At 37.0% G+C, this 23,897-nt stretch overlaps 1 protein-coding gene across 4 annotated transcripts in view; it reads left to right on the forward strand.

Moving 5' to 3' along the window:
• The window catches only part of ldb2a (LIM domain binding 2a), a 78,320-nt gene that overhangs the window by 3,045 nt on the left and 51,378 nt on the right, over nucleotides 1-23,897 (forward strand). For all 4 annotated transcript variants that reach the window (XM_026357152.1, XM_026357153.1, XM_026357154.1 and 1 more), the window contains exon 2: nucleotides 16,385-16,487. In XM_026357152.1, the coding sequence (XP_026212937.1) occupies nucleotides 16,385-16,487 (103 nt within the window). The remainder of the gene's footprint in view (nucleotides 1-16,384; nucleotides 16,488-23,897) is intronic.

Below are 23,897 nucleotides of genomic sequence, written 5' to 3' on the forward strand. Positions count from 1 at the left end.
AGAGGAGGTGACTCCCTCAGATCATCATCTGTTGGATTTCTATGTGAAGAGATGTATTAAAGGAATTATTTGTCTAGTTGTGTTACGGTATTTTGTTGATGCAGTCACAAATATTTCCAGCTTTGCAAACAGCAGTCTTGGCAGAATTACCACCTGAGTAAAGATATCAAGCCATTGTTAAGGATAAGAATAGCTCAGAGCGTACTTAACATCGTGCACACAGGCCATCGAAACAAAATGACTCACTATAGTTTGCATTCTCATCACTCTGAGCAGTTTTCAACAGGGGAACTGACTAAGCCTCAGTATGACACTTCCTTTTAAAAAAAGTTTTGAAGGAGTCGACTGAAGTCACTCCTCTGTTGCAGAAATTCTTCCATTTGTCTTATTCATGAGTGCGTTTTTGAATGTGCTTGGCTGGTGGTGCAACTACCGCTCACACTGGCAGGACTCAAGGTCTCGATACTTGGAGGAGACGTACTTACCCCGAGAGGAATCTATAGTTTGTATAAGTGACATCTAGAGCACAAACACAATGCAGCTAATCCTCTGGGAGTGAATTAAGAAGCTGTTCATATTAGGCAAAGATGTGTTTGTGTTTGATTTAACATCTTATATACAGAGTTGTTGATTGGACCAGGACTTTTGTGGACGATGTTTGCAGCCCTGATTTCTTGAATCCAAATAAGTCAGAGAAATTAACTGTCTCTGATGCTAGTGCTCCATTATAGACAGTTAAAAGTCAAATTTGCTAAAGTTTGGAGCATTAAAGAATTTGTTGCATGATGTTTTGTAGTTTACATTTGATTGTACACATTCTCTGTTTATAACAATGCTCAAAATAAAAAGCATATAGGATTCACTTTGAGCGACGTGTTGTATGTGTAGGAGCAGAGAGATGTGTAGGACTGCAACTAGTGATTATTTACGTTGAAGAATAATGACTCTGTCTATGAAATGTCAGAAAACACTGAAAAATGTCTATTCTAGTTTTCCAGCAGTAACCAGTACTTTTTAAAATATATAGATAAAGATATTTACTGGGAACGGAAAAGAATAGGGAGGAAGTAGTAAATTCTCAAATGATAAAAGCTGCAGCCAGACAATGGTGACATGATTTGCTTAAACAGCAACAGCAATTAATCAATTATCAAAATATCTGTAGAATTATTGTCTTAAGATTTACTTATCAATGATATTAGACAGGTATTTTCCAGAACAGTGACTCTGCACATTTTGCAGCCTAATCAATGATTTCTTCTTTTACCAACGCTAAAAACTAGATAATATCAAAATAGAAATACAATGTGCATATATGAAGAGGTGGAAAAATGACTTAAATTTGATTATATGATCATTAAAATTCCTCGCAAATAATTTTCTAATGATCAGTTAATGAATTAATTAAAATAATATTCAGTTCTGAGTTATTTATTTAAAACTCTGAAGATGACATTTCTTCGTCTAGATTTCATAGTAGATGTATATTTTGTGATGTGTTGTCTGCAACAGGCTCATTATCGAAGCTAAAATATTTTTAAGTGAGACTCTTCCTTTAAAGCACGCTGCAGCTCTCACTAACAACCTTTTCACCTGCCATGCACTCAGAAGCACCCATGGAAATAAGGGAGAATAAAACCCAACAACACAACAAGTCCTGTGTGTTTGTCTGGGATCAGCGCTCACCTTTGAACTCATAACAGTGCTGCAGCTTAAACAGTCCTGCTCCTGTGATGACTCTGGGTCTGTTTCGATCCCAACCTTATTACCTGCTCCATTCATACTTATTACCTGCCTGGCTGTATTTCTGCACCAGGCTGACTGCTATCCCATTACCTTCATTTTACACAAAGTGAACCCGCTGTGACCTGGCAATCTAAACAGGCTTTGATGTGGATTTGATGCTATGCATACGGTGTGACCACATTGTTTCTGTGCTGTCGCTCGGGGGGCACTGGCCTCGCCGTACGGCGGCAGCTGCAATGATTTGTGGGGGAATTTGACACTTAAGCGTATGCAAATGAGGCAGCAGATTAACATTCAGAGGAGGAGCTTGGTCGACCTCAGCCGGTGTAAGGCCATTAGCATAGAAGACATTAATATTCAGCGGCAGAGAGTGGGGACACAGAACAACACTGTAAGTAAAACTACAACACAGAGGGTGAAACAGAAGGAAAACAAAAGCATTTTAATGGATGCGCCACAATAATACCACAGGGCTGCGTTCGGAAACCTCTATGCTGCTGCTGCTGACAGTGGGGCTAATGGTCACACTCTTCCTCAGTGGATAGACATGCAATCAGTAAAAGTGATTGGCAGGCCATTCATTGGATTCTTGTGTCTATTGCATGTAGTTAGTCTCATTCTCATTATTCAAATGGGCCCACAGACCTGACTCATTGACTCAGCTGTGCAACTGGAGGAACTGGAGTGTTCATTATGGCAAAATCCCTTGTTCCTGTCAGGGGCAAAGTGGATCTGTTCCCATCAGCGCTGCGTGTCACATTGACATGATTAGGCTTATGATGTAGAGGTCAAGTTGGCACTGAGCTGTTAAGGTTCACAGAGAGGGATTAAAGATGAGCCACCAAGAACACGCCAGGACATTTATCTTAGTGAGAATCTGCATTTAGGTTCACCGACATCGATACTTAAAATAATGATTATTTTCATAATCGATTAATTTGAAGATTAATTTATGTCTAAATCTATAAAATAATGAAAAATGTGCATCACTGATTTTCTGACTATTGTCATTTTTGTCTAAAAAGCACTTTAAACAACACATTTTTAGAAGTGCTGCTGATTAATTGAGGATTTATTCATCTATTAATCAACTAATTGTTTTAGAAGCACAATTTCAAACCATATTCATAGTTTCAAAGAACAAAAGCCCAAATTTTATGCTAAAATGTATCATCAACTGGATAATGCATGTTTGTTTTCTTGGATCCTCGTTAGCTTCTGCCATGGCAGCTGCTTGTCTTCCTGCTTCCTGGGATCCACAGATTACAAGATGTCCACATGAAACATGAATACAACAAATAAAAGCAAAACCCAAAGGAAAAAATAAATAAGGAACACAAAAACTATCAGTGACATGAATAAATACATTGGTTGAACAAAATAAGGAGTGAGTTAACAACAATACAATTTAAGTGCATGACCAGTACATTTCCAAATTCGTTTTTCTGCAGGCATTTTGCAGTATGTGTGAAACTGGCTGAGAAAAATTACCAGAAAGGTGTTGAGCATCGTGGTGCCCTTATCTGAACCATTAATGTTGGATTTTTGAGGGGAAACAAGCCAGTGTTGTATCACTGATGAGTTTTAATCATTTAATACGAGTAATTAGATTTGTTTTTAAATATTTTGTAGTGTGTTGGAGTCAGAGGGCAGACTTGTACCACCGATCTTTAGCAGCTTTTTGCAGGTAAAACTAACCTCAGTGATCACGTTAACTCTCCATTTAATTATCATTTGAAATAAAGCATCATTTTCAGTGGTTACATTACTGTGCACTAGACTTTGCTCCCTCACACACGTTAAACATAAGTCTTCAATAAGTCACACAGTCACATTTGTTATTTGACTTGGTTCAGGATTTACTAAACAGCATTATCATTTATTTGTCTATCTACCAAGTCTCTCGTATGTGTTATTATCATGATTCACAGCATTATTGACAGTGAATGGACTTCTGCTTTTGTGGAGCTCTCACATTACAAACAAACACATTTTATATTTTTCTAATTCTGCTGGTCACTGAAAGGACTGAACCACATTAGCTTCTGCTTTCCTTAGTAAACTCCCTGCCTACATCCTCTTTGCTAAATTAAAGAATAATACTGCTAAAAGGTGAGCGGACACACTGATAGTTTTGAAAGGAAAAGAAAAAAGGCTCCTTACTCTGAGAAAACTGTGGTCATAGCTGCAAACCTTTTACCTGCTTTTCCTTTTATATCTTAAAAAGCTGCTCTTTGGTGTGAAATAGTGAGGACAGAAATGACATGCATGACATTCAGTTTACTGTGTTGGTAATATTCTGTACAAGTTAACATACTGTGTGACTCAGTAGTACAGTTAAAACATTGTTCTGTCTTATTCCAAGTTATCAATGACAGTAATTAATGAGCAGACCACACACATGCTGCAGAGCATATCTTCCAACCTACAGAGAATTATGGGGCTTCATACTCAGTTTTATTCCCTTGTTTAGCGGCCAGACTACAACTTCACTGTTTCGGTCCAAAAACAGAGTTATAAAACAATGAAATTGGACTTACAGCGCTCAGGTGGCCAAAAACATGAGTGTTAGTGTCACAGGCCCAGTTAGCAAATAGCAAAAACTATATACACGGGAACAAGACTCGCACACAATGTCAAAAACACAATCCATTCCTCAAGAAAAATGCCACTGGGCACAAAAAAAAAATGTGCAGAAGCTTTTAGACTAAAATGTAAAACACACAAAACAAGGGCAACCTTCAGAATGGTTTTGACCTCCTTCAAAACCTCATGAGTAAAATCCATTGTAGAACCAACCTTGAGAAATAAACTATTTATTCCAAATCTAACCCCGTTATGTGCTCTGTGTTCCCTTCAGGGTCACAGCAATGGAGTCATACATGTAGGTTTTATTTCAGGATTAGCATAAACTTGGGCTCTATCCATTCAAATCAATTATTTTTATTTTTACTAAGGTATTTGAAGCTTCTTGTCTTAGTTGTATCATTTATCTATATTTATGATTCTGTTAGTATCATTTCACTGTGTTGGGCCGCTAATGTCATACTGCACATTGGATGCTCTCAGAGGATGTTCCCAGAAAACCATATGAAGAAAAAAAAAACAATGAGCGTCAGTCACATCCAGCAGGATGCTTGGACAATACACCCACCTTTTTCCTGGCCCTTTCCCATGGTTCCTTCCAGGCTGCACTGTCGCTTAGATAACGCAGAAGTCCATCTATGTCCTGTTGTTCTCTCTTCCCGATGTGAGTGTGTCCTGAAATGGAGAGGTCACAGGTTGGATCTTTGCATCCTAACAACCTTGTGTCCTGTTCAAGAGTCTCTGACTCAGACTCGGAACTCTGTTTGCAGTTTTCCAAGCTAGTTGTGTTTTCTCAGAGACAAACCCATTCACTGCAGCTGTGATTTTCTACGTCAGAGACCATTTATGAGAATGATTTGAAGAAATGTATGCTGCGATATATCAGTTTAACTAATGCCACGCATTGTTTGTAATTTTGAGGCATGTATTCTGAAGCTGGAGTCACAGAAGTGCTTTGAACTTAATACTAAAGTCAGTGCTAACATCATCACAATGGCAATTTGAAAAATGTTAAGATTTAATAATAAAAATTCCACCGCACTTGAGGGATATTTAGACCTTTGTTCCGTTGTACTTGAACAGCTTCTTGTCTCAGACAGTGAGAAGCTTCTATGTGTTGTTCGCAGATTTGTTCATGTGCTATTGTTAATAAATGAATCCTTCAAGTGTGTTGGAATTATTATTGAATTTTTGCACCCTGGTAGATGGATGAGCTAACAGCTGTTCGTGCCATTATCATCTTTTGTTTGTTTGTTAGCATACTAACATTTACTAATCAATACCGAACAGAAACTACAACTGAATCTGATCAGAATGTCATTAGTTTTGCAGATAAACTGTTGGGCACATTGGCTTGATGATCGTGGGAGAGGAAAATTTCACAGAAGTTATTATAGTTCATCTAATAGGGACATGTTTTTTTAGTCTAATCATATAATAGTTGGCTTGTGATGCAATTTGAGGTTAGGTTTAGGCAAGAAAACCACTTTGTGAACCTAGTGTTAAATGTCTCTGTATTAAAAAAGACCATAATCTCTCTCTAACCTTAACCATGTGCTGATAGGAGAAGATTATATGGTAATTACATATGCAGCAATTAAGTGGCAGGACAAGTTGCACTGTAAGGGTTATTGAATGCAATTTAGCCTATAGAAACCAATGTTGCTGTATAGTTTACTTAAATAAAAATATTCAAGCTATTGCTAAGCAGAAAAAAGGTCAGCACTAGACACAGGGCACGCTGGGGAGGCACACTGTACGTCAGGTTAGTTACACTCGGAGCAGCCTCTGCTCTGGTTTCTGGGTGTTTCATCATTTTGCTGATCAGCTGTTTGACTCTGATGTAGTTCACTGTTTTCCCTGTGAAATGAACTCTGCTAAACTATTCTGAATAAACAGGGATTGGGGCACAGATGATCAACAGCCTGCAGTGTTTTTATTTACGGTAGCTATTTATGTTTAATGTAAAGTTAGTCAGAAACCTTTTACTCTTATTGCTCTTCGTGTTCTTCTTTAGTGCACATTCAGTGCCTCTGTATGACATTTAATGCACAATTAAATAGCAAAAATAGAGTTTGAGAAATGTAACAGCATGTTTTCTTTACCTTTGTTATTCTGATATTTACCATTCTCTTTTATTATATACCTTTAAAACATATTCTAAAGTTAAACAAAATAAATATTTTTTAAATATTGTAGGTATTGATGAAGCAGTTGGATTTAATACTGCAGCAGCAGTATGTTCGTAAATACCATCTTTCATGTGCAGTCCTTCAGTCAGTGTGTGGTCGAATTCATCAGCCTGACGAGCAACAGGTGAGAGGATGTGTAACCGAGCACATTCACTTAAACTGAACAATATCAGTGGATTTGATGAAATCCAGTATTGATCGAGCTTCTTGTTAGGCCGCGGGAGGACGTGTGCCGTGCGCTGATTGTTTATTGGTCTAATTAGCTCAGCAGTAGGGGATACAGGCCACATTGGTAGAATAGCATTAGTGTGTTGAAGTCACAACCCACATCTTCAATTTCCTTTTCAATGTAATTTCTCATGGGTGAAGTAAAAAAAAAAATATTTTCCTGCTTTGTCATTAATGCATTTTGTAGTTGTTTTAATATTTTCATCCTTAAGGGTATTTTTTTTGTCACTTAACATAAGATTTTATTCATGTGGTGATATTGACTTTCTGTTTGACTCCATTGAGCTGAGACACTGAACAGCTGAATATGTACATAATTCAGTTTTTCCTTTTATTAATACATATGTAGAACTAAACACAGGTGTGGGGCTGCAATCAGTGTTTGTGCAGTATTATTTGTAATAATTTGTTTAATAATTTAAGGTAAAAAGCCTCTAGATCCCAAGGTGACTACTTTAAATAGCTTGTTTTGGCAGGGCAACTCCCTTATACCCAAAGATATTTAATTTTTTATATATAAAACAGAGAAAAGCAGCAAATCCTCTGAAGTTGGGGGTTAGGATGACTTTTTTCACTGACTTTGTCTGTCTGCTCTTTGGTGGGATATGTCTGTTTGGTTGCAAGATGATAAAATTGTTAAATATATCATCGTTATATTGTTAAAAACGTTCTTTGCTTGCTGAAAGAGCTAAAAATAAATAGAAATATTGTGTTGAGCAGACAATCCTGATAACATTGGAAACTTGAACAAGTAAAAGATTGACAAACGTCAACGTCTTGATCAGAGGAGCAATGATGTTAATGTTTCTTAAGGTCAATTGTCCAATCTTGAGGGTAAAAGCCACAAGGCCTTGCCTGAATTCTGCAGCCATTGCCACTCCGTTATGTTTTAATGCACTAAAACAGCAGAAAACCTGCATTAACCTCGACCATGGACATGTACAGTAACACAAACAGTGGTCTCTTTTTGTTGCTTGTATCTTCTGACACTAAAAAGAGAGGAGAGGAAAAAATGAGAACAGTGTCTAAATAAAGTGGTAGACACACAATTAAACGTGGAAACTTCTTCTCTCACTTCATTTATAGTGAGGGAGAAGGTTCATTTATGGTGAATGTGGAGAAGCTGTTCAAGGGCAAAGACTTTTTTCCCCCCACACTGCATTAATTCCGCTTCATTTGCATAATGCTTGGCTGGTGGCTGTACGGTGGCCAAGTGCAGGAACATGTTAAGTTTGCATTATATGAAAACACACAAGACCCAGGAGAATAAATCTGCACTGATTCCAAACATTAGTGTGCACTAGTGGGTCTGACATTGTTAAAGTGGTGTTGTCTATGTGGGGTGTGTACCCATAAGTACCTCTTAATCGATAAAACACATGTGGGGTCAAGTTTTATTCCAAGGGTCGACATGTTTGGAGAACATAAAAAGAATGTATTTGGTTTTGTTTTGGATATATGCACATATAAGACAAGAATAGAAAAAGAAAATAAACAGAGCAAATAGGAAACAAACATATAGAAGGCAGCAGGAAACTGTGGGAAGAATTGGAAAACTAATTATTTTTGAAAGCTGTGCTTTGGTTATTCATCATTTATAATTCAATAATTGATCAGTTAATTATCTGTTTTTCAATTAACTTAAACTAATCATTGTTTGGTCCATCTAAATTATATGCTAATCACCTGTAGCTGGTCCTCCAATATTGTTGCCCTTTTCTTTTATAGGGACCGTGTGTCAATGATGTCATTCAATTAAAAATAAATACTAAATTAAATACCAAAAACATTACATATTCTTTAGTTTACCATTTTTTAGCTTCTCTCAAACTTACTTAAAATGTGGATATACATTACAGACATTTTAAGTATAAAAAAATGTAAGATATTCATAACTGTGAAGATAAAGTCTGAGTTTAATTTCAGAAAAAGATGAAAGTTTTATTAAACTTCTTATTGAAATGTGGCCTTCAGCATACAATCAGACAAAAGATATGTTTCTAAAGATCCTTTCCAAACATACAGAGTCTTTGCGTCTGTCATGCTCCCCAATAACCCGAAGCTGTTTGAATCTTTGACAACAGTAAAACTTCCTTGGCCCACCAGTCAGACAGGAAACATACAATTCAGGAGCTGAATGGGGTTTCAGGCATTGGTAATTCTCCAAGGTTAGGACCCAGACACGCCTACACTCTTGGAGGCTTTTCTGCCACAAGAGGCTGGAAGCAACAACGAAAAAATACAGACTAACAAAAGCTCGCTGGGAAAATGGTTCATGTTAAACATAGAGACGTTAGTGGATTATGGACGGTTAGAAAGAGAGTGTGGGTGAGAAATCCAAGTTCTTCTTTTATAATGTTGTGGACTGGATGCACATCATTATTAAACAGTAGATAAATAAGGATATATTTTATATGTTTAAAGAGTTTGTACATACTGTTATATTTGTCTGTGCAGCACACAGGTGTGTTGTTGTGTATTCATACACTGTGACAACTTTTCTGCTGTCACATTGTGTCATCTGCCTGTCCATCATGTATGGATTTTTCTATATGCAAGGACTTAACCCTCAGTTCTGTTGCTATTTACTCAGGATCCTCCCTCTGCTGTCCCCCCAATCCTCTGGATTTCCTGTAAATCCCCAGAGCCTGGCTAGCGCTGGTGATTTGTGGCTGGCTAGTGGGCAATTGACATATTGATAAATCCGCCTCAGATGGGGTGCGATCCGTTTGAATCAATAGAGCCTTATCTGCTGACGGCCGTCACGAGTGCGACCATGTCGGTTCACCTCGGGTCCCTCGCAGTTGGCCTGATTTGTAGGCTTTGACAACAAACATCGTCACGCCACGTGGTTCGTCAGAGAGTCCGCAGGCGTAAATGAAGGCAGGACGTTGTCTGTCAGCGAGCAGCGGCAGAGAAGATGGGAGGCAGACAGGGAGAGGGAGGCTGATATAAGGAGAGACGGCTAGAGATAAAACTAAAAAAGACTGATAGGATATTGGAGGACGGAGCAGTACAGGCTTCCCTTTTTCATAGTAAATATGTGTCATTTACAATTTTATAACCTGCTACCAGTGACAGAATAATAGTAAAGCTTCTAACACTTCCAGCTGTAGTCGAGGGATTGAAATTGAAGCCATCAACATCACCATGAGCCTCCTCGGTGACTTGTTCAGCTGCAGCCAGAGAATTCACATGGCTTGTGTCCACTGACCAGGCTTTAGCTGTTCTCCGGCCTGTGTGGCTCTGATCCAGCTTCTCCTCTGTCTTGAGATCTGGGCCAAACCTAGCCAGTCCACCGCTCAGCCAGCCACGTTTCACAACTTGGCATGATGCTGCCAAAAATCTGTCCAAAAGCTCCAGTTTGGAGGATTAATGGATTCTGATTCTACATGGAACTATCCCTGGATATGAGGAAAAAGTTGTGTGCAACATTGAGCTTTATTAGCTAGTGCTACTAAATGCATCTTTAATTTACAAACAAAGTCATGTTGGTTAGAGCAATGAATCTGCCTAGTGCCATTTGTTTTATTGTTGTGAATGCTGGAGCTAAATGATGTTCATGTTGCATGAAATTTGCCTGTTGTGTTCAGATTCCTCCGCTGTCTGAATGGGAGGCTTTTGCAACAGATACACAATTTTACCACCATTTCATGTGTGGTTCAACCCTGCTGGGCTGAACGGAGCTAATGGAGACAAGACAATAGACACGCCACTGTCAACTCTGCTTTTTTTGGGTGGTTGCAGTCCTGAGCCAAATCTTAGCAGGCTGCCAAAGAGAGCTACATTGAGGTAAAGCTGAAAAATATAAAACCTTTGTAGTAACAGAAAGGATGCAACTGCAACAAGAAAAGCACAATATGAATTATTATGTATATAATTATTAACATGTAAACATATTGATGTCAGTACAGGCCTGTACAGTGCTGTTTTAATGATAAGAATGATAAGATTACACACAACAACATAAAAGCACTTTATATTGAAGTATATTAATGTTACACCACAAAGAGCACACTGAGAAATTATTTGAATAATAATTGCAAAAGTGAGTCTAACAAAGACACCATACTGTAGTGCACAGCAGAAGTGTCAGCATGAGGGAACCCATGTTTAAATCAGAATGAGAGGAAGGTTAACTAGCCCTTTTCTGTAAAACTGAATAAGGGGGATTTTAAAGATTTTAAAGACGGTGGTTTTCTGTAAAACAGAGAAGTGGGAGCTTAAGTAAAACACTTTTCATTAAAAACAGTAAGAGGAAGCTTAATGAATACCAGAGTCTATAAAACAGAGAGATGGGAGCCCTCAGGATGACAGCACTCGAAAAATTTATCTCCAGCACTAAATCCAGGCAGTTGATGTCAAAATGGAGATCATGCTCTTTCATGAAATCCTCCAACCTGTTTTAGCAGCAGGGAAAGTTCAACAGGGCTATTCAGGTGAAATACTGTTTTGTGTTTGGCACCACAGAAATATTAGGGATAAGACTGGTTTTCTGTATTTTGTCACTGGCAGCAAATTTAACTATAAATCTAACCACTTAACCAGTGGTACTTCATAAAAAAAAAAGTAGAAGTACATATAAGCAGTTAAATGTACTATACTCTGGAGTACTGGTGTAGTATTGGAGTAATGGCAATATAAATCTCTGAATTGAAGTATTTGTATAGGATGTAATGATTAAGTACAAACAAAGACTTGCAAAATGGGAAGTTATGTCCAGGGGCCCCAAAGTCCTGAGATCACAACATATAATTGGAGCTAAAAAATTTGATTACTTGAATTATTTTAGTTTATATTTGGGTATTTTGTAAATAAGTATGTTTAAAAAAAAAAAATCAAATTTCTTCCATGTGTCACAACATTACCACTCAGAAAACCTCAGTCACAGTAATATTACTTTATAACAGGAGAACTGTGAGGCTACAACCAACAGTTTGAATCAGGTCCATTCCTGTACGTGAATAATCAACTAAAGATTTCAGTTCAAGGTTAAGTGTCTATGTTGAGTGGGAGTCTATGGGGGGTAACAACACATTTTTAACCCTTGGCCCCTGAAGAGGTTAATCTGGCCATGTAAAAGACCTCTGTGTAAATTATGTTTAATTGGTTATGCACAGGCTGTTTAAGAAAACACTAGTTATTTTCATATTTATTAATTTTATATTATATATTTTCTGACTCAGCTCACATTTTTGTCATGTTTATGTTGGAGCTTTTATTTTGAAGGCGCATTGACCCTTCAAACCATAAATCCGCAGGTAACCAGTGTGTGATTATCGTCGTTTTTACTCTAAAAACACCACATTTTGTTTTTGTTGGCTCATGGCAGTCAAGGACCCGAGGTTAGTCAATGATTCCTTTAGTTGTCCAAGTTTAAGTGACAGTAAAACGTTTTTATTTTCGTAGTTTTATAAAGTTTGATAGTGACTGTGAGCAAGCTAGCAAGAATGCTATATTAGCTCACTGCACAGCGACGCAGCGGTCGAGCATCATTTGTTTGGTAAAGTTGCTTCTGCAAATTTTATATTTCCAGTTCAGATGTGCAAAAAATAGGATTTTTACTTCGTAAATGTGCACATGAGGCACAAACGGATCAAACTGGTTATGGGATGCTAATTTCACAGAGGTACAAACTTCTGTTTACCTTAGATAATGCAAATCTGTCCTGTACAATTGTACAAATATTTATAAAATAATAAATAATTGAATATAATACATATAATATATTTGATATGACCATCACTGATATGACTGATGATATGACCCTAGAATACCAAAGCTGATATCTTGACTTCCACAGTTTATGTTCAACCATTTACATGATTTCTGAAAACTACTGTAGATAATTCAAATTCATGCCTCATGTAAATTCCACTAAACATGACCTCAACACGTCTGCTGTCAGCACATAAGGAGATAAATGCTTTATTTCATCTCTATTCATGGTGCTGAAACAAAGTCTAATAATACAGGTAAATACAGTTTGGTTTATTTGGCCTCAACAGTTTCGTGTTTCGTTTAGCATGTGTTGGAAAACCAAATCATCTACGTCTGTACTCTCTAATGAAACATATGTTCATTTAATTTTTTGCCAAATTAGGATTTACCAACTGTTGTACTTGCAGGAATTGACATGTGCCTGCAGATACTGTACTTAACAGGTTTATAAATGTTATTCTTTAATGAGAAGCAAACAGAGCATATTGAAAATGAAATGTTTTATCCATATGAACAGAAGTGGCCCATGTTTGAACCCAGTGGTTGCCTACTGCTGTTATGTGTGTTTGTCACGAGCTGTTTTGATTCCTGGGGCGTGTCATTAATGTTTTTGTTTTATTAGAAATGGTTCTAGTATAGGAATTAACAATATAGAGTAGGACTCACAGCTGCACAGATTGTTGAGTGTTCTCTATATGTGTGTGTGTTTGTGTGTGTTCACCCTTTGCTTGACTGTCAATCCCAGGAGTCCCCATCCTCTCATGGTACTGGATTATGGGTTGAACTCAGTCTGAATGCTGAGTAGTGCTGAAGTCAGTCCCTTTCTCTCCTCCGTTCGGGTTTGTCCTGTTGTGTTACTCTTCTCCGTCCATCTTTATTAAATAGATGTAGTCACGTGAAACAGACACCACACACATGCTGGCTCTTCTCACAGTATGACACAGTCAGTCAAACACTCAGACACACTTACATATACACACAGATGGCAGCTCATGCAGTTTGTTCTCAGCGGACAGCTGGTCAGCGGCGTGTATTTGACCATCTCATTTCCGTTTCAAATAAAGATTTTCAGGCAAAGATTGTTTTGTTTCAGTGCTATAGTGCCACCTATACTGGCAGCTCATTCTCAACATGTCTGGCACGAGCTCCATGAAAAACAGACACACCAATAAAACACCACATTTCCCAGCGACGCGCACATTGTACCCTGGCATGTATTCATGTATCAATTTGTTTTACAGTGAGAATGGGTGATTTCTTTTATTTTTTTGCATCTTTTTTTCTGGCATTTAAAAATTACACAAATTAAGCTCATGGTAACGGTTTAATTTCAAGTCAACATTTTTATGAAAAACATGATGTGTCTGACACAGCTGGTTGAGAAATGGTTCTAAAAATTTTAGTAAAAACGAAGACTAAACTGCCTCAGTTTCTACAAAATACTGCAGTAATGTTAATTAAAAGATTCTTTTTCATTTTTGTAGTTAACAACAATTTTAATATCTAATTAAATCAGGAAAAGTCCAAATATTTCCAGCTTCTCGATAGTGAGGCTTTACTACTTTTCTCAGTTTCACATTATTTTAAAGTTACAGGAATACTGTTTATGTTGTTTCACCCACTGCAAAAATAAAAACACATTTTAACTGTTTTGTTGAATTTCTAGGCATTTCACAAAGTAATACTTACAGATACTATGGTAATTAACTGTAACATGTAGTATCTGAGAGAGGCAAAAGAGAGTAACTAAGCAGTATTTAAATATTTGAAAAGATCTGATAAGAGATTCAGTGCTCATTTAGCTTAATGAATCACAGAATGAATCGGATCCCAAACTGGCTGTCTGAACCCACCCCTAAAGGTCACACATCTTCTTTTACCTGACCAACACCCCAAATATTCAATTTATAATTAATTGAACAATTACTTGATTGCCTGTAGTTGCTGATAATTCTTTCTGTCAGTCAGCTTATTAATCAGTTGACTATTTGTTACAGGTGTAATTGAGAGTATAATTGATTATTAAAATAATCAGTAGTGTCAATCTGTTGTGCAAGACAGATAGATTAATGTTTGCAGCATCATCTGTTAGGAATGACGTGAACAGAAGGATCAGTGAATGGTTAATGTCTGCATTTTCAGCATTTTATAGGAAAATTCGATTCTTCGTGGTAGAAGTTACAACTCTTGTTCTTCCTTGTAAATGTTAAACCTCTACCATTATAAGTCTCAGTTCAGTCTGTAGTCCACAGGTCAGCTACTGTTATTGGTGGCCAGCCAAAAGACCTCTTCACAAACTCATGATCATCTATTGATTGACCGGCTAGATTAGGGTGAGGTTAAGGTCCTCCCCACCACATCTTTTCCTCTTTGCATCAGACTCATCGTATTTGAGGCATGTTGACCTACAGGGAGCCCGGGTCGCTGCTTATTGGGCTTGACACTGCTCGATGGTGACAACGCTAATTGTCAACATCTGGAAAGTGCTTGCCATCCCTCAGCCTGGCGCAAAATGAAACCTGGTGATCTGTCATAACGTGTCAGAGGAAATTAGCATCAGTTCAGTGTCTGTGGGTGGAGGGGAGGGTGGGGGTCGTCCTGCCAACATTATCAGGGGTTTTAGTGGGGGGGGGGAAGCAAGTGAACCACTGTTAGGGGAGTAATTTCAGGGCAAAGACATTTACATGAACCGGTTTCCGCACACAGTAACTGTCCCTGCTCTGAGAAGATGAGAACTGCCTCTGGTGTTTATTACTACTACTAGCACTACATTAGTACTACTACAATTATAGCCACTTATACTGATACTGATACTAATAATAATTAAGATTTTTTTCTATAGCAATACAACACAATAGCAATACTGCTAATACTAGTTAAATAGTACTACAACTGCTATGTCTGCCACTATTACTTCTTCTAATGCCACTGTCTCTACTCCTACTACTAATCTTAGCACTAATGCTACCTTAGCATGTACTGCCATGAAAAACCTATATATATATATATATATATACAATAATACAATATAACTATATTGCATGATGATGATGGTTTCAGCTAAAGGTATCCTCATCTGCTGTAAACGGTAGAAGCAGCAGCTGATTCTAAAACTGTTGAACATCCGCTTGGATTTGTAGGAGCCTCAGGCTCTCCTAAAGTCTAGGCTTAAGTGTTACAAGGCCTTGGCTGTCCTTAGACTTGTATTGGAGCATTTGGGCTGCAGTCAGTGTCCTCTTTGACATCACTTTGTTCAACCTGATTTATTTTTGTCATGAACTTTTTAATTTTTGTAGACGTTAACCTTTCTTCTTATCTGTCCGCATTGTGATGTCTTTTTTACGGCCCTGTCATTGTTTGTTTTATGAATATAATGCATGTGACTGTGTTACAGTTTATACTTCATCGCTGAAGCCCTTTGTAAACTCAAATTCAAAAGAGTAATTTAAACAATGCTCATAAAATGTATTTTAATGAAAACAAACAAACCAATCTACAGTGAAGGCAATGCTTGCCCTGCACTGCTGACTTCATATATCAAAAAACAATGTTCTTATTTATCTTGTTTCATAGAAAATCCTGCACAGTCACAGTATCTTTGTCTTATCAGAATAAGTCCATATTAAATTTATGTAAAAAACACAGTAGCACAAGAGCAACAGGAAAGGCAAAGGAAATTCACAGTTATTAAATAACAGAAGAAAATGTGGAGTTTCTTATCAAATTCAGACAACCACAATCCTTTTGCTGGACAGGGTAACTAAACATGCTCGCACATACTGCATATTGTGTATTTTTAATTAGTCTATTGAAATAAAAGATACAGTAGTTATTGAGAAAGTTGTACTGTCGATAAACCCTGAGAAAGTCTTGCTTCTGTGTAAGTGTTGTATTTTTCTTGTCCTTTACAGGAAAGTGACAGTTTGTGGTGGGATGCTTTCGCTACAGAATTTTTTGAGGAGGACGCTACTCTCACACTCTCCTTCTGCCTCGAAGATGGACCAAAGAGATACAGTAAGACTGAGAAAATCACAGATACAGCTCAAACTAATCTCATTTGTCTCAAATTTGAAATTTATTATTACTGTGCCAATTCCTTGTTCGTGCTGTATGAATTTATTCCTCAATTCAGTTACTCTTAACACTGATTTAATGATGTAGTGCAAAAATTTAGGGTATTTCTACTTTGCTCTAGCCTGCGATGTTATTATTGATTTCCTACATTTCCCAAAATGCCTTTTAACCCCTTTCAGAAAAATTGTGTGAACTTGGTGAGTAAAAAAGTGAGACTTTCCCAGTAAAGATTTGTCCCACTGGGTCAAACATTTCTGCATTCTGCTCTGCTGAGGCTCCATCTGTGAGAAAATTGGTATCTCTCGCTCTTCTAACAATAGTTTTCTCTCAGTATGTGATTGTTGAACATTTGTGCAACATCACTCATAACTACTGGTAATCTCTTTTTGAAAATTTCATCACAGGGCACTATTGTGGCCTGTACTTTTTTAGATGAAGATGTAAATGTAAACCACACTCTAGAAAATAGGCAAATGACTGGTCTTAGCTGTACTAAGAAACTGCACAAAACATCAGCATTATGTCAGTGTGTTGCTATCCTGGCACTTTTCATCTGGAAGAATGCAGAACACATTGTTATAGTAACTGTAAACCTTTCATTTCCAATAAAGATGAGAAGTTGGAGGAGTAATGTCAGGCTTGAGGGGTTCCAGATGTGAAGGTCCTGTTCATTTTCTGCAGAGACAGTGTCAGGTGACTGACTTCTGACAGTTTGAACACTCCACAGCCTGGGAAACCTTAGATGATTTTTTTGTTGAATCATCAGAAACAAAGTTGAGTGGATTAGTTCAAATGTATTACATCGTGTACATAAAAGTCAGTGTAGTCAGTGATGATTATCAGTGAGTGGTTGAGTAACCAAATCTAGCAACAACAAAGAGCTTGCTTGTACTGTGTGTAATATTTAGAGCCAAATACTATACCACACTAAGAGAATAAAGAATGGTTTCTCATAATTAAAGCTGATGTTTGTTATGCTGGAGACTATTCACTGATTTAATTTAATATTTTTAATGTAACTGTAATCATGTCTGCTTTTGAATAATAGTTTAACAAATTCACTTACTGAGACTGAGATGAGTGGATTAATACCACTGTCATGTTTGTGCTAGAACTGCATTGATGGCAAGTTTTGTTATTGATTAATCTGCCAGCTATGATTTTGATTGTCTCTACAATATCTGAACACATAAGATTTGCTTCATAGAATTTTAAATTAAATATTTTTGGGGTGTAAGAGTTGTAGTGATCATTGCTAACTAAGGCAAATAAAAATATATATTAAATGTTACTTACAATACACAATGAAATTACATACAATATTTTAAATTCGCATACATTCCTGTTTATGACTTGAGAAAATGTTTTCCACACCTGCTTTTGTGCACTTTGAACTCAAGTTAGGAACACCCAGACCGCAATTACAGTACGTAGTCTTCAGAAGCAAATGGTTGAGCATAGACTGTTATTGAGCTTGTGATATTGTACCCTTCATCTCATCTGCATAGGGTTGTGTTTTGATATCTGAAACATATTGAATATCACAGAGACATAGATAAGGACGTAGTGCTCTGAAATGAGGAGATGCGTGTAGTGTCTGCTGCTGCTGATGTGTTAGTGTGTGTGAATCAGCTCAGCCATGGAGGAGAAAGAGAGAGAGAGAAGAGAGAGTGTGTGGAGGATTGTTGTGAGCTGGGCCCTGGTTTGCTTTTCAAATGTAAAAATAAAAATCCCCAGTGGTGTAGAGATGGTAACCCTGTTCCCTCGGGAACGGGAGGCTTAACACCATGGCGATGATGACTCACCGTCAGTCACAAGCCTTTTCCATTCGCATTCAGGTGCACTAAGTTACACACATGCACACGCATCATCCAGGAAGAATCTACCACCCTCATATGTACCCAGCAACAGATTTGACTCAAAAGAAAAAGTAAGAATGACACCTTTTGAAAGAATTGCTGTTTTCAGTACAGTACAACATATATTATATAGAAATACTAGTGAGTTTTTACATGGTCTGCTTAGTACAGGTGTTAATTTTAGCTACATCTGCTGAACAGCTTACAATGATTAAGCAGGAGCTTGCTCAGTGCTACAGAAAAGTTTTTTGGGATAATTTTTTGTTGGTTAACTTACTCAGTAAGTGATGAGGGCAAAACACAAAAAATCATACAGAAGTCTTCTACAGATAATTGAATATTGAAGATTGAAAATATTACTTCCTTTAAAGGTGTAAAAATGTGAGAACCTGGAGTAGATCATGATATAAATCAGCCCTGGAGTTTGACTCAGGGTGCAGCCTAACATAACCTGCTCGTGAACACAATGAGGCCCCTGGAAGTGCTGTGCTAATTTTTTGTAACTGTACTATAAAAGCCAGTGTATTACTATCACAGGCTACATGTAAGTACTGTAGTTGTAGTTGTATCAGAAATACCAGTGATGTTTTACATGGCGTATATTTGTTTCTTTCAAGTTCAACATCAACAGATCTTCCATTCAGAAACTGGTCTGGTAATTTTACTGCTGTGTCTGCAAACATTAGTAATACGTACTTAAACTGTTTAATAATGTCTTTAAAAGAGAAAGTAAATTTGACCTGAACAGTTTTACTGCCTGCTCAGACTTGTCTACATGTCTCTCTATCCACTGACTTTGCTGCTAGTCCTAAATAAATTGCTCAATCTTCTTTAAACCTTCCTCAGTTGCATCATGAGTTTCTCCCTCTCTCCTGTCTCTTCTCTACTCATCCCGTCATTCAGATGTAAAAAAAAAATCTGACAGCACAACTAGTGCAAACTAACAGTGTTAATTGTGATAAATGTAGAAGCTTAAATTATAAAGTAGCTGATGAACTAAAACAAAGCGATGTACAAAAATAACTTAACCCTAACCCACATAAAGGGTCAAAACTGCATATTTACTTTGTCTTTCATTTTACACATCTCTGTATTTTTAAATTGTAAATGTAAATCTTTCCACTGAAGTTGTTTCACTTGCTGCTCAATGGAAGAGCACCTGTAGTGCCTATGAGCTTCAGCCTGAACGATGAATTTGTTTCAAGTCCCACGTAGCATGAGTGGGTGGTGGATTCATAGTCGCACCCTGCTAACAGGATACACTGGTGCTGACATAGTGATGCAATGTTCCAGAAATGTGAGACAGGGAGCCCAATTTTTTGATAATTAATGGGTGAAAAGTTTGCAGAAATGTATTCCAGAATTTGAGAAGTGGTTAAACCGTGTTTATGTGTGTTTACCCTTCCACTGCATGCCTGGATGTGGGCGCCCACCTCAGTTCAGCCATTGACTGTATTCAGTCCACCAGTTGCTCTGAAGTTTGACAGATTGTCAAATTATCAGTTTACCTCTAGAGAGAACTACAGTAGAACTTTTAGCAGCTTTAAAGCTAAAATTGGACGTACATTACACATAGCAGATGCACGCACACAAATTAAACATTTTGAAGATGTAAGCAGGCAAGATCTTTTTTTTACTCTTAGTATAGGAAGTGAATGTTAAATGACAAAACACTCTGAGAAGTATAATGGATGTAAATGTAAATATTCTAAAATGTGTCTCAGCAAATCCCTTCCTAGTTGTTTGTATTTTAGTGTTGGTAGTCCAGAAATTTATGCTCATTCTGCTTTTGCACTCATTGTTAACCACAGTACAAAGAGCATCAGCTAACTGCCTAAAACATAAAATGTAAATGTGACCATCACTGGCCTTAGTCTAAAATAATCTTTGCTTCCAGTCCTGTGAAAATCACAGATATATGAAACTATGGTTGCACAGGTCAGAACAACACTGACCAATGGAGATGTGAGGGCGTAGGAGGTGGAGAGTAGTTACCAGTGGTTAAAAGGGCCATGCATGAAATATATGTTGGAATACTTTCAACAAAACAAAAGGTCGAAACATTTTATGGTGGAACAAAGTCTCTTCAAAGTGTTATATTGTGTGGTGCAAACTGTTTTCAAATTAAGTCCTCCAGTATGTGTTCTGGATATGACTCCTGAGGTTAAAGTAGTGATTTGTATATATTTGCATAGAGCTTATTTTAGTTCTACAGTATCACACCACATTTGTCATTTGACTTTATCAGAGGATTTTTGTAGCTTTAAAGATCAACTATACTAATACTAGGACTATACTTTACATTTGCATCTGTGGCTTGTCAACATATTCATTGTATTATAGTATATTTCTTAAAAAGGCTTATTTAATATTCCACTGTGTCGTCATGTATGTATTAATCAAAGAAGACACTTTCTTTATGTGGCATGGTGCTACTGTATATGTAGAAGAACTCCAATCCTTAAATCCTTGTTGAGATTGAATTATATTTTTGACTTATATGGTAGCTTATAGGATAATTACAAGGAAACAGTTATTTCACTTCTTTCTGAGGTACTTTAATTTCATAATATTCAGCAGAGGAAAATTAGAAAAGGCAATTTACCTAATCTGTTTCTTTTATTGCATAGACCTGTGTTTAGGTGTTTAGTAACTTGTCTCCAGCTGGTGTTCATTGTGGCTTCTCAGAGGAAATTCATCATATTGGAAATGCTTGAGTGTTAATTGTTGTAGGAGGAATGCTAATACATTTGTCCTCCATTACCCTTGTTTCCTTCTGCCTGTCTTTTATGAAATCTGATATCTTTATTCTGAAATCAATTATGACTTTTAGTCAATCAACAGAATACTCAGTTTTGATAATTTATTAATCAGTAAATTGTGTTACAATTGTTTTGCATTGACTCTTATTTCTGTTAAATATCTTTTGAGTTTTGGACTGTTGGACAAAAGTTGAAGATAAAGCATTTGATGGATTAATTGTAAAACAACTACAATATATAATAGTATAAACAATTACATGGTATAGTTTATTAAATAAAAATGGCAAATATTCTCTTTCAGCTTTTACAATGTAACATTTGATTTTCTCTGTTTATCATCGCAAACTGAATAAAATCATTCTTGGCTTTCCCATGTTCACTACATGATGGACGGAAAAAATAAGCAGCACCTTATTCAATATTGAAAATTCAATGTTAACTAAGTACTTTTAGTATTGTCCTTGGAAAACAATAATGTATTTAAAGGAATGGCTTGCTTTGGCAAGCTGTTATGGGCAGTTCTTTACTAGTGTCATTATACTAAACAATTATTGCATTAATGTAATTTATTGATGATCAAAATGGTAATTAGTTGTTAACTTAATCTCATTGGCAGCTCTAATTAATAACTTTACTGTAGTACCACCCAACTAGAGATTGAGAGAATCTTCACATGACAGTTTGTTTCCTGGTGAAATGGCAGAGATTTGATATTTTTAAGAGCCAGGGCGTGTGACTGCTGTCTGAATAATTTCCCACCCTTTGCCACTAATGAAAAGCAAACTTCACCACATCGGCTGTTATGTTTAATTGTAATCTACATGTATCAGTAACAATAACCGTGACAGAAGACGATATAAGCAGCTTAACCAGACAGATTGCATTTTGCCTTGCCTCGCCTTGTTCTTCTAAAGATCTGAAGAGCACTAAATGTGAGCAGTGAGAATTTGTAGTCTCCAGTATGTCATAATATTTTATAGCATCTTTGGAAATAAAACTTATTAAAGTCTTGTATTGCTATGACCGTATATTGCTCTGATGAAAGTTAATATTTTTTATGTGTACTTCATCACATTTCATCTTTGGAACAAGTCTTTTAGTGTATATTTGTGTACCCATGTATGTGTGTCAAACGATTCTCGATCGGTGCAGGCCAATTATTGTTGTCTACACCGAATATTCAGAAACCCTATCTAATTATACCCCCAATTGCCATGGCCTTAACATTCGCCCCAGTACCTTGTCTAGATCTGCAATCTATGAGGCATCTGATGAAAGCTGCACTCCATGATGCAATCAAAGAGCAAGGCTCATTTTAGAAGTAGTTCAAACAAGAGAGGGAAAACTCTGCATGTTTAGTGGGCTGGTTCAGGGCAAACTGCGAAAGTGATTCACAACACATTTACAATTCATCTAGTTATTCTTGCATTGCAGCACGCAATAATTGCAGTGATAAAATGACCACAGCTAATAATCTTTAAGCAAGCATGAGGACATAATGAGGAGAAAGAAAACAAAGGAAAACAGCTTTAATATTTTACATGTAAAGGAATTAACCAAACTCCACCACAAATGAAGCTTAACAAGGAACTTACTTGGTGCTATGAATTAAAAGTAAGAAATTTTCATTAAACAGATTATGTCTACTTGGAAACATATCATTATATCTTTTATTAAGCCAGTCTTGCACAAAGCAACAATATCATAATGAACAATTCTAGCAATTCATATCAGTCTGCTTGTGTTGACTGAAAATATCCTACTCACACACACAGTAAAACATTATTTCTGTAGCAGGTGTTAGTTCACTGAACACATAAAACACTTTGAATTGCCAGCTCACGTTATGCTTTAGTCGTAGTATTTTTCAAAACCTATAATGTGCTGTTTCACATCAGTGGTCTACTCTGCTGTAATGACCAGGTCCTTGTTTGTAGTTCCATTTATAAAACTACGTTTTTAAAGTCATTAATAATTTTAGTCAGTTAAATGATTCAACTGTTTTTAAGCCCAATTTGCGGAATTTCTGAGCAGAAACCATAAATGTGTATTTTGCATTTAACTGTGCTGTAGCAGACCTCGAACAAACCTGATAAGGTTGTTGTTAAGCTTCCATCTACCTGTAGGAAGCCAAGGTAAGCCATGCCAAGTAGTTATGTTCTTTATACAAATCTAAATTGGCTGGGTACTGCAAAGTTTGTCATCTTTGCTAAGTTTGTCTGCTAATTGGTGTTGGGCTGGTGCAGAACGTGTCGTGTGAAAGCAGCTGCCTTCTACTGCTGGAAACAAGATTGACTAAACCAGACAAAAAAAACTACAGAGTTGCGTGTTTTGATCGTTTCAACTCAACCTTTTTTTTCATATCCATCTTAATTTAAACTATACCGTTTAGAAATAATCTCGGTACAAGACTTAAATTCTGAGATTGTGGATGGAGAGGCCCAGACAAAGCAGACTATGAAGCCTACATAGGTAAATAGAGGTAAAATAAAATTTCTACAGTGAGGCCAGTGCCCCAGGAAGATGATGTATCAAAAGTGCATTGGCTGGTCATTATAAGTAAAACAAAACAATCCCTGTGTGCATTGGGTTTTAAGAAATGCTGGGTGTGCAAAACCCTGTTGGGTAATTGACCAGTTAGCAACGCTCAGCACTATAGACCCCAACCTGATCCTGGATCTTCAGAAAGTATTACCCCGAGGGAGTGTTTTGACCATTTAGTTGTTCAT

The sequence above is a fragment of the Anabas testudineus genome, chromosome 10 (assembly GCF_900324465.2).
Source record: "Anabas testudineus chromosome 10, fAnaTes1.2, whole genome shotgun sequence".
NCBI lineage: Eukaryota > Metazoa > Chordata > Actinopteri > Anabantiformes > Anabantidae > Anabas > Anabas testudineus.